The sequence below is a fragment of the Lynx rufus genome, unplaced genomic scaffold, assembly GCF_022079265.1.
Source record: "Lynx rufus isolate CCGP_SWC_20201006 ecotype Redwood Valley unplaced genomic scaffold, mLynRuf1.p SCAF_17, whole genome shotgun sequence".
Lineage (NCBI taxonomy): Eukaryota > Metazoa > Chordata > Mammalia > Carnivora > Felidae > Lynx > Lynx rufus.
Window position 1 is genome coordinate 30,110,476 of NW_025814831.1, and position 12,662 is coordinate 30,123,137.

General features: G+C 38.8%; 1 protein-coding gene across 1 annotated transcript in view; it reads right to left on the reverse strand.

Moving 5' to 3' along the window:
• RBM25 (RNA binding motif protein 25) overlaps positions 1-12,662 on the reverse strand; it is a 61,271-nt gene that overhangs the window by 28,754 nt on the left and 19,855 nt on the right. The window contains exons 5-6 of the mRNA XM_047079403.1: positions 10,470-10,527; positions 5,093-5,253 (exon numbers count right to left, since the gene is read on the reverse strand). Coding sequence (XP_046935359.1) covers positions 5,093-5,253; positions 10,470-10,527 — 219 coding nt within the window. The remainder of the gene's footprint in view (positions 1-5,092; positions 5,254-10,469; positions 10,528-12,662) is intronic.

The following is a 12,662-nucleotide window of genomic DNA, read 5'->3' on the forward strand; positions in this document are numbered from 1 at the left end:
AAAGTTCTTTCTGGTTTCAACTTAAGGCCTACTTCTGGGTCTTCAACCATACACAATTTTCTGATTTCCAGTTTTTTCTTCACTTCAGAAACAGAAAGCACGTTCAGTAACACTGAGCAGCAAAAGATGAGGGGGTTAGCAGTACAAGAGGACCACAGAAACCAACTGAATATCTGCGAGGTTTATGTGGCCCACCTATTTAGCTCTTTTCAGAGGAATTAAAAGCTTCAATAGTAAAGCTACCGGTAGTAAAGCTGAAAAACACCTCTTCCAGGCTCACTCTTTGGCACTGACTTGGTTTTGACTCTAGGGTCCAAAACAAGAACTTCTTTGGGAGCTTAAGTAAAAGCAGAGCACTTTCTTTTGAGAAAATGTAGATTCAACCAGACTAATCTCCAGCAAAGATGTAAAAATTAAAGATGTCCCTATCTGCAGCATGCATCCTCAATTAAAATGCAATGCCAAGAGGCTCTGTCCAGAGATTATCTGTACTTCCAACACTGGTCAGAAGTCATTCTTTTTTTTTTTTTTTTTAGTTTATTTATTTTGAGAGAGAGAGAGCAAGTGGGGGAGGGCAAGAGAGAAAGGGGTAGAGAGAATCCCAATCAGGCTCCGAAATGTCAGCACAGAGCCCAATGCACAGCTTGAACCCACGAACCATGAGATCATGACCTAAGTTAATGTCAGACACTTAACCAAATGAGCCACCCAGGCACCTCCAGAAGTCATTCTTGAATGTGTGGTTAACAACCACTACTTGTGACGATCAAGCAGATCTCTCTACTCCTAATTGCTACTCCTGAACAGCCAGAAAGCAACAGGGCATGAACTACACCAGTATGGCTACCCCAAAAGGAATACTTTTACTAATGGCCAAAGATTGCTTCTACAAATTCTGCAAAATCTATATGAAAACTTTCAATCAAGCTGTTAGACAAGACACATAATTCCTCTTGAAATTCTGGGTGAAAGTGCTTACTTCTGCAGCACATATACTAAAATTCTGGGTCAAGAAAAATCTCTCTCTTTCTAGACAAACTTGTGTTTCTTTTCTTTTTTACCCAATAAGAACTATACAAATAATTGTGCTTTGTCTTCTGCTTGGGAATCAGGAAAATGCCTGAATACACTATCATATGAGTTCCTCAATGTCTCATTTTTTTTTTTTTTGAGACAGCACAAGTGAGTAAAGGGCAGAGAAAGACAGAGAGAGAATCCCAGGAAGGGCAGAGAGAGAAAAAGGGACACGGGGAGAGAAGCAGGGCTAACCCGAAGTGGGGCTCATGCTCACCCCAAGCGCGGCATGACCTCGCCCAAAGTGGGGCTCAAGCTTCACTGGATGCGGGACTCGAACTCAGAACAGTGAGATCATGACCTGAGCCATCCTTAAAAACTGAGCCATCCAGGCACCCACTCCATGTCTCATTCTTGTTATCATCCATCTTAGGTCAGTTTTCTACACTTCTCCACAACAATCAACAATAAAGAAGAAAGAACAACAAATCCCTTCTCATATTTTATCTTGAAAAATCATGACAAATCTGTAATCTACTCCATAATAGTTACATTTACTTAAAAGTTATTTGAAAAAATGATCTGATAAAAATATCTGAGAAGATCAAAAATTATCTGATCAGCATTGCTTTTTCTTTTCACCAATACTGTTGAGTAAGTGGCCATTCTAGGAAACTATGCCCTGTCTTCTGACTTCAAGTATCTCTGGGCACTATGCCAAATCCACCCAGATGGCAGGTCTGTGAATGTTTTAAATTTCATCTTACCTGAAATAATTGTTGTTTTTATTGGAGGTGGCTACAATTCTATTCTTAAAGATACAAACAGATTTAAATCATGGTTCCTTTCACTAATAGTGATTAGAAATTAAATCAAAGTCACAACTGTGCATTTCCTTATACAAATAAAGTGATTTGCTTCATGTACAGAGTACACGATCTGCAAATGCTACAAATTAAACCACCTCACCAGCTAATGATTAAACACAGGGAAAAAAAGAAAGACACCCAGGGAATTATATAAACACTGTGAAGACATTAAATCCATTCTTTATTTTAACTAAGAATTCAGTTATCACTGCATGGAAAATCTAAAAAGTCTTATTTTAGAGTTGTGGGTTTTTTTGGGAGAGAGACAGCGAGAACACAGGGTGCCCACGGGGGAGTGGCAGAGGGGGTGGGGGAAAGAATCCCAAGCAGGCTCCATGCTGACAGTGGGGCTCAAACTCTAACTGTGAGGTCGTGACCTGAGCCAAAATCAAGAGACAGGTGCTTAACCGACTGAGCCCCCAGGCTCCCCAGAGAGTTGGTTTTTTGATGTGACAGGAAACACTGTTGCTGTGAAATACAGCTTCTACTCCAGAGAAGCTGCATTTTATTATTTCTTTACAAAACTAGGTAAAGACAGTAAGATTACCAGGTGAGCAACGTAACTACAACTGCCACTCAATAAATGAGCATCCCATTCTTGCTATGGGCAACACACTGTCCTAGGTTCTGCAGAGGTACAAGAGGAAGAGACACAGTCTGTGAGCTTATTGTCCTTCCTGTTTGTAATCAGAGACATGGAAATCAAACAGGGCACAAGGGGGATGAGAGACAGATACCAACAATATATGTTACAAAGCAGACTGTCCTAACACCAGTAAAAACCTGGAAACATAGATGGGAAGAGAAGAATTAATTCTGCCTAAGAGAAATCCAGGATAGGACTGACAAAGACTGTATGAATCAAGTAACACTGTAATTAGATCTGGACAGAAATGCAACAGGGAGCTTGGATGGACAACAAGGACACGAGATGTCAGAAAAGCACAAAGGAAGTACGTGGAGATACAGGATTGACACGAGCAAAAGGATTGATGAGAGAAGCTAGAAAGGTAGACTGAACGAGCCTTGAATGCCATACTAAGAAGACAGGCTTTATACTATGAGAAATTCAAAACCATTAAGGATGTACGAACACACAGTTCACATACTTATGTTTTAGAAAACAGGCGGTGCTAGAATAATCAGATGAGAGGAATGAAATCCAGAGAAATCAGTTGAAATTTACTAAAAGTCCAAGAAAAGACAAAAGTAAAAAAAAGTCTATTTACAGAATACTGAGAATCAATCTCTATTTATGAAAGAAAAACAAATTCACATATTCCAAATAAAACTATATTCATCCAAACAGAGAAAAAAGTCTGGAAGAATATGCAACAAAAACATATACAGGGGCTCCCAATGGTGATAGGATTATGGGTGCTACTGAATTTCTTCTTGAAATAGTTTGCTTTACACTGGGTGTTATATGAAAGTGATGGATCACCAAGTTCTACTTCTGAAACCAATACTACAGTGTATATTAACTAACTTGAACTTAAAATAAATTAAAAAGTAAAAAGTAAATAGATGTGTCTAGGCAGAACTCACAATGCTGATTAAACTGTAAAAAAAAATTTTCAATAAATGACGGCATGTACTTAAAATAACAGTTTGCTTTATAAAGGTTTTTTTAACGCTTTTTTTAAGAGAGAGAGAGAGAGAAAAAGCATGCATGAGTGGGGGGAGGGGCAGAGAATCCAAAAAAGGTTCCACAATGACAAGACAGACTAATGTGGGGCTCAAACTCACGAACCGCAAGACCATGACCTGAGCCAAAGTCGATGCTTAATTGACTGAGCTACCCACGTGCCCCAAGATTTTATTTATTTTTTCTTAGTGTTTATTTATTGCTGAGAGACAGAGCGTGAGCAAGGGAGGGGCAGAGAGAGGGAGACACAGACTCCAAAGCAGGATCCAGGCTCTCAGCACAGAGCCTGATACAGGGCTTGAATCTACAAATCGTGAGATCATGACCTGAACCAATGCCAGACGCTTAACCAACAGCCACCCAGGCTCCCCCCACGATTTTCTTAATAACATTTTCTGAGGTTTTGTTTGCTTGACAAAGAATATACAGTGTTTTTGTAAAGGAGGGAAGAGTAATACCACGAAAGCTATTTCTATTTTGAATGACAATGAAAGCATAAGAGCAAAAAGGCATTTTTGCTTTTGTAGAAGAATGAAGGTAACAATAAATCCATTTTAAATCCATTCAAGTTTGAGATGCCAAAAGGAAATAGGAAATATACTCAGGTTTTAGCTATTTTTTGTTTTGCTGAAAGGGAGTAATGACGAATACATTACAACATATGAAAATTTCCTTTACTTTAGCTTCACTTAATATGTGACCCAACTAAGGAAAGTAGTAAGATTTATTTTCACTTATTTTAGAGCTTGTGGTGTTTTTTTTTTTTTTTTTTTTTTGAGAGTGAGAGAGAGCACACACTCATATGGGCGACGACAGAGGAAGAAGGAGAGACAAAATCCCAAAAGCATGCTCCACGCCCAGCACGGAGAACCCAAAGCAGGGCTAAATCCCAAGACTCTGAGATCATGACCTAAGCCAAAATCAAGAGTCAGACACTCAACCAACTGAGCAACCCAGGCACCCAGAACCTGTGTGATTCTTTTTTTCTTTTAGTTTATTTTTATTTATTCTGAAAGAGAAATAGAGAGCAAGCAGGGGAGGGACAGAGAGAGGGAGACGGAATCTGTGCTGACAGCACAGAGCCTGACGTGGGGCTCCAACTCATGAACTGTGAGATCATGACCTGAGCCAAAGTCAAGAGTTAGATGCCCAACTGACTGAGCCACACAGGTGCCCCAGAACCTGCGTACTTCTAAAACAGAGGGCAACTAATTAAAATAGTGTAAGCTGAACTATATTTTGTTGTACTTACTTACAAAGCTACCTTAATGAATTAGCTGTTAGGAACAGTCTGTACCAGTGTTTTTTCTGGCAACTTAACCTTGTCCAGCCTCCCTCACTACCTTTATCCTAACCTGGAACAAGCAAACCAACCATCATCTACCCCTATGGGTAGATAAAAGACTTCGATAAACTGCAAAAACACCCTCCTGCTTTTAGCCACAAGTACATATTATGATGAGGATGATCTTGTGAAGCCCCATATTAGATTCCCTTATAAGAAGTACTTACACTGAAAGAGCACAGTAAGCCTAAAAAGACAGCACTATAAAAAACATACCCCATTAGAAGCTTTCTTTTTTGCTTTCCATTCATCCAGTTGTGCCTTTGTCTTTGCATCAACTTTAACAAGTAGTTTCTTCTCTCCAATCTGCAGGTCATGCAGTAACCTGAGCGCACGGAGGGTAGATTCAGGTTCCTTATACTCACAGAAGCCAAAGGCTAAAAATGGGTGTAAAGAATTCATCAAATATCAATAGTTATGAAAACACAGTATTTATGGAAAATTAAAATAATTAGAGACCAAATGTTTTTAATACCAAGATTTTTCACTTTGTCACTCCTCTCTTTCCTTCAATTACCTTTGATTTTTTTTAACACCCTCAAACCGAAAGAAAAAAAGAAAAACAGGAAAGAAAAATTCTAATCAGGGAAATTGTTACTTATTAGAAGTGCTGATAAAATATTTAGCAGAACCAGCAAATTTCATAATGGAGTCTTTTAATTATTTCCTGAATTCATTCCACCCAGACTTCCTAACAGTTAGCGACAATTATATGACATCAGGCTGCTTGAACCTGTTAAAGCTCTTTTCAACTCTGAGTCGTTAAACTACAAAAGTACTGAACTTTTATCCTAGTTATGAGTCTAATTTTTCTGTCTGTTTCATTTTAGTAACTACTCTAAGCATTATTACCATGACTTTAAGCCAGAGATATTAAAACATATTTTAAAAGAGTAATCTAAAAATTTAAAGTAAAAAAACAAACGAATCCAAATACGTATACAGTTAAGGAAATAACCACACAGAAAGGAACTATTCTGAGTGATTTTAAATTTTTTTTCTTTCTTTTTAAAAAATTTTTTTTTTAAATGTTTATTTATTTTTGAGAGAGAGACAGAGTGTGAGCAGGGGAGGAGCAGAGAGAGAGGGAGACACAGAATCCGAAGCAGGCTCCAGGCTCTGAGCTGACAGCACAGAGGCTGATGCGGGGCTCAAACTCACGAACCGTGAGATCATGACCTGAGCTGAAGTCAGACAATTACTGACTGAGCCACCCAGGTGACCCTAAATTTTTTCTTTTAACGTTTATTTATTTTTGAGAGAGAGACAGAGTGAGTATGAGAGGGGTAGAGACAGAGGGAGACACAGAATCCGAAGCAGGCTCCAGGCTCTGAACTGTCAGCACAGAGCCCAATGCAGGGTTCAAACTCACAAACCGTGAGATCATGACCTAAGCCAAAGTTGGACACTTAATCGACTGAGCCATCCAGGCACCCATCTTCTGAGTGCCTTTAAAGCAGTAAATTTGACTCTAGATTTTTTAGTGTGATATATCATAAAGACAAAGACCTGTCAACAGAAAACTTCTATCACCATATTGCTGATGAGTGTAGATGTTATTAGTCTTACATTGTTGTATATGAAATATGAGATGAACCAAGCCAGTAATTATTTAACAGTCTATCATCCCAATGTCCTTAAAACTCTAGATTCTCAGTATGGGAATACAGATATAACAGAAAAGCTTAAATAAAAACCGTTTAGTCCTGAATGTGAATTAACGTGCATTGGAAAAATGTAAAAGCAAAGACTAATAAACAAGTCTTGTAATGAATATACCTAATTGCCAGCTTGTGATTTTTAAAGCAATTTACCACTAAAAAAACCCAGAGTTCCTTAAAGAAATGGCTGACCCTAAGTCTAGGATAGAAAAACTACTAGATAAGCTTAGATTCCAGATTCCAAATAATAAGGTAACTATTAAAAACAGGCTGGTGACAAAACCAGTGGAAATCCAACTTGCAGAGGCGACTTAAGACAATTTAAGCTTCACTAGCAATAACGACAATAAATTCTTATTAAGTATAACAACAAACCGAATAGGCTTCAATCCTTAAGTTCACAATGGTTCTTAAAAAAAAGTCACTGCTGGGGCGCCTGGGTGTCTCAGTCTGTTAAGCATTGGACTTCGGCTCAGGTCATGATCTCATGGTCCATGAGTGCGAGCCCCGCATCGGGCTCTATGCTAACAGCTTAGAGCCTGGAGCCTGCTTCACATTCCATGTCTCCCTCTCTCTCTCCCCTCCCCAACTCATGCTCTCTCACTCTCTCTCTCTCAAAAATAAATAAAGGTTAAAAAAATTTTTTTAATAAAATAAAATAAAAAAATAAATTTAAAAAAGTCACTGCTAAAGAATGTTGAGGACACAAACTCATTGTTTTGAAAAAAAAATCAAGGAACCAAAGCGTTCACCCTGTTTTCCTTATATCAATTATACCTCTAACCAAATACTAGATGGAGATAGAGGTTTATTCTTACAGCAGTAGTCTAATAAAGACTTTTTAAAAATGTTTTTTAACATTTATTCATTTTTGAGACACGGGGGGTGGGGGAGAGAGAAAGAGAGAAAGACAGACAGACAGACAGACAGGGTGAGTGGAGGGTGGGGCAGAGAGGGAGACACAGAATCTGAAACAGGCTCTGTGAGATCATGATCTGAGCTGACAGACACTTAACTGACTGAGCCACCCAGGTGCCTGATTTATTTTCCTTTTCTTTTCTTTTTCTTTTTTTTTTTTTCTTTTTAATGTTTTGGGGGTCACTGGATGGCTCAGTCAGTTAAGCGTCGGACTCTTGGTTTCAGCTCAGGTCATGCATGTTCTCATGGTTGGTGAGTTCAAGTCCTGCATCAGGCTTTGAACTGACAGTGTGGAACCAGCTTAGGATTCTCTCCCTCTCTCTCTGCCCCTCTCTCACTCATTCCCTCAAAATAAATAAAAACTTGAAAAAAAGTACTAAAAATTTTGTTTAATGTTTATTTATATCTAAGAGAGAGAGACAGAGACAGAGTCAGGGCAAGTAGGAAGGGGCAGAGAAAGACACAAAATCTGAGGCAGGCTCCAAGCTCTGAGCTATCAGCACCGAGCCTGACACAGGGCTTGAACTCATGAGCTGTGAGGTGATGACCTGAGCCAAAGTCGGACACTCAAGTGGGACGCTTAACTGAGTGAGCAACCCAGGAACCACAAGATTTATTTTTCAATGAATGAATGACAGTAGTCCTCAAATTAGACTAGCGCATTTTGCAATCCTCCAATGAATAAATCAATCCAGGAACAGACAATCAACAGCTGCATCTCAAACCACAAAAAATTTAAAAAAAAAAAAAAATAATAATAATAATAATAATCCAGTGTCTGATGATGGAAGAACAATACCTTTAGAAAATTCTTATAAATAAAAGCATCAAAAAAATAACACATATGAACTCAAATCAAAGTCTCAGGATACAACTACCAACCAGTTTACATAAAATACGGAAGACAGGGGCACCTGGGTGGCTCAGTCGGTTAAGCATCTGACTTCGGCTCAGGTCATGATCTCATGGTCCATGAGTTTGAGCCCCGCATCGGGCTCTGTGCTGACAGCTCAGAGCCTGGAGCCTGCTTCAGATTCTGTGTCTCCCTCTCTCTCTGACCCTCCCCCGTTCATACTCTGTCTCTGTCTCAAAAATAAGTAAACATTGGGGCGCCTGGGTGGCTCAGTCGGTTGGGCGTCCGACTTCAGCTCAGGTCACGATCTCGCGGTTCGTGAGATCGAGCCCCGCGTCGGGCTCTGGGCTGATGGCTCAGAGCCTGGAGCCTGCTTCCGATTCTATGTCTCCCTCTCTCTCTGCCCCTCCCCCGTTCATGCTCTGTCTCTCTCTGTCTCAAAAATAAACGTTAAAAAAAAAAATTTTTAAATAAATAAATAAATAAATAAAACATTAAAAAATTTTTTAAATAAATAAATAAAATAAATACAGAAGACAGAGAAGCACTGGCATATTATTCTGCGTGGAGCTGCAATCAGCAAATCTAGACTAAAGAAACACTACTGGGAAAATAACACAGTTTCTTCCACAAATAACTGCAAAGGAAAAGAGAGCGAGAACTTAAAAATATTTTTAAAAAGTCTTAAAAATATGCCAGCCAACTGCAATATGCTGACTATGTATAGATCCTGAATTAAACAAAATATTTAAAAATTGGTATTTGTGACATCTGAACACTGACTTACATTATTAAGAAAAATAGTTAATTTTTGAAGGTCTTATGATAGTATTTTCAGTAAATTTTTTAAAAAACTCCTATCTTGTAGAGATACACACTAAAATAGGATGAGTGCTTAGGATTGCTTAAAAATAATATATAAAGAGGGGGTGTGATGGGTGCTTGGGATTGCCTAAAAATAATATAAGGAGGCGGTGCCTGGGTGGCTCAATGGTTAAGCATCTGATTCTTGATTTCAGCTTAGGTTGTGATCTCATGGTTCGTGAGTTTGAGCCCTACATCAGACTCTGCTCTGAGAGTGCAGAACCTGCTTGGGAGTCTGTCTCCCTCTATCCCCTCTGCCTCTCTTTCTCAAAAATATTTTTAAAACAATAAAAGAAATTAAACAATAAATTTAAAAATAACATAAGGAGGAAATGGATAGGGTACAGGTTAAGCACAATTGACCATGAGTTGATAAAGCTAGGTGATGAGTATGTGGAAGTTCATCACACTACTCTAATTTTATATACGCATGATTTTTTCCATAATAAAAAGTGTCTCAAGAATGTACATCAGTCGGGGTGCCTGGGTGGCTCAGTCGGTTAAGCGTCCAACTTCAGCTCAGGTCATATCTCACGGTTTGTGAGTTTGAGCCCCGTGTCGGCTCTGTGCTGATAGCTCAGAGCCTGGAGGCTGCTTCAGATTCTGTGTCTCCCTCTCCCTCTGCCCCTCCCCTGCTCACGCTCTCTCTCTTTTAATAATTAATAAACGTTAAAAAAAATTAAAATCTTTAAAAAAGAATGTACATCAGTCATTAAGCATCTAACTTCGTCTCAGGTCATGATCTCATGGTATGTGAGTTCTGGCTCTGCATCAGGCTCTCTGCTGTCACCATGTGGAGCCTACTTCGGATCCTCTGCCGCCCCCCCCCCCCCCGCCCAACTCCCACCCCTCCCCTAGCCTCCCCACACCCCGTCTCTCAAAAATAAACATTAAAAAAAAGAATAATGTACACCAAACAGGTGCTTTTACCAAGAAGAAAGAACAGCCTGCTTCTAAGACAAACAGGTCATCTCACCATCAGTTCTCCTGCTTCCTTCCTAAGTGTTGAATGCTAATCATACACTCCTGCTCCGAGAAAAACAGACTTTTCAAAACAATACTGTAAAAAAAAAAATCTGAATATTTTTTCCTCTCCTACCTCTTTCCTGTTAATGCTTTTCCACTTTCTAATCTCAACTCCCAGCTAAATCTTTCCAACTACCTTTAATCCTATTCCAGTAAGAAGGAAGACGAAGAGTGCTAACAGAACACTCCATGGTTAAGGGAAATGAGAGTCAAACATGTAAGAAGCTATCTATATAGCTTAAAATGATCTTAATAAGAAAGAATTACCTACCTTGAAGTTTCCCAGATGCACCTTGTACTCGCTTCCAACTCAAAACCAAGCCACATTTCTTCAAAATAAAAAACAAAAAATGATCATTACCATTTAATAAAATAAATTAATTTGTAATAAAAATAACACAATCATATTTCCACCAGAAGAAAAATAAAAGAAAAAAGAAAAAAATCATACCAGCTATTAAATTTCGTAAAATTCTCAATTCCCACAAGCTTATTATATAAAAGAAATATATAATACATCATTTGAAAGAAAAATAATAAATTCTTACAGATTCTCTTATTTGCAGAAAATTGGCTACCTTTTAATATAGAAATTTTACAGCATTATTTACCTTATCCAAAATATATAAAGCGCCAAAATTACCAATATCATAATATTTAAAATAAACTATAAAAAATTCAAGTAAATTAGTCCATAAAAATTATGTTTTAAAACACATGTATATACTATAAACAACTTTTTAAAGATTGTTTTTAAGTAATCTCTATACCCAATGTGGGGGCTCAAACTCACAACCCCAAGATCAAGAGTTGCATGCTCTATCCAGTGAGCCAGCCAGGCGCCCCTATATCATAAAAGTCTTTTAGTAACATGGGGAAATGCTTGATAAGGATACAAAAATAACATGGGACACGAAATTGCAAATATACAGTAAGACTTTATGCAACAAAAAAAATTTTCGATAAATCAGAAATATGAGTGGAGCAGGTTACCTGAAGAGTAGAACATTATTTTGTTTACTTGCAAAGTTTTTAAACATTATTTCTAATTATTAAAGTAAAAGCTAGAAGGTTAAAAAAAAAAAGTTATTTGTGGAAAATGGTAACTGAAGACTGCCTATCAAAACTAAGAGAATGCATGTATTTTTCACATCTTCCTTCACAGAAACCAATAAAATGAAAATCAAGGAATATAAAAGATAAAAACCCATGAGATCAAACATTGCAGGGGGAAATGGCACCAGAATTCAACAAAATTTTAAGAAGACAAAAGGCAAGGGGCGCCTGGGTGGCTCAGTTGGTTAAGCGACCAACTTCGGTTCAGGTCATGATCTGCCCATCTGTGAATTCGAGCCCTGCATCAGACCCTGTGCCTGTGTCTGTGCTGACTGCTCAGAGCCTGGAGCCTGCTTCAGAGTCTCTCTCTGCCCCTCCCCCACTCACGCTCTCTCAAAAATGAATAAACATTGGGGCGCCTGGGTGGCGCAGTCGGTTAAGCGTCCGACTTCAGCCAGGTCACGATCTCGCGGTCCGGGAGTTCGAGCCCCGCATCAGGCTCTGGGCTGATGGCTCAGAGCCTGGAGCCTGTTTCCGATTCTGTGTCTCCCTCTCTCTCTGCCCCTCCCCCGTTCATGCTCTGTCTCTCTCTGTCCCAAAAATAAATAAACGTTGAAAAAAAAAAAATTTTTTTTAAAAAATGAATAAACATTAAAAAAAATTTTAAAAGACAAAAGGCAAATGGAAGGATGGGAACTCATTCAGTGTATCAAAGAAAGCCATTAACTCCCAAGTGTTAACAGATGGATGATACTACTGAGAAAGAATTAGGTTAATGGATTCTACAAAGCCAAGTGGACCTAGACTAGAGGTAAAAGGTGCGTACAGTAGAGAATGGAGTTGCAGAATGAAGCTGAATAAAAACAGGTGCTTGCCTGACAATATGAATATGGAACAATCAAAGCCTCAGAGTTCTTTTCAAGCAACTACTCTAATCTCCACCCCCAGAGAAGATAGCCTGCTATCTTTATAAGAAACTATACTATCCCCATCCTCAGGTAAAGACAGAATGAAGTTATGAAGAAAGTGAACAGAACAGATATGAAAGATCAGGAAGGGATACAGAATGGGTAACAAGGGCAGCCAATCATATACTCACTAGGCATGAAACCAATCAACTGATGGCTAAATTACCCTACAATGATGTTCAACAATTTACAAACCCAGCATTTCCACACAAAAAGACTTTTAATCCCTAACTCTTAAATGTAAACAATCAAGGATCACTAGACATTTAAGGCCTTAAAAGAAAAATAAGGGGTACCCTGATGGCTCATTCAGTATAGCATGCAACTTGATCTCAGGGTTGTGAGTTTGAGCACTGGTCACAGAGCCTACTTAAAACTTAAAGGGGAGGGGCGCCTGGGTGACTTGATAGGTTAAGCGTCCGACTTCGGCTCAGGTCATG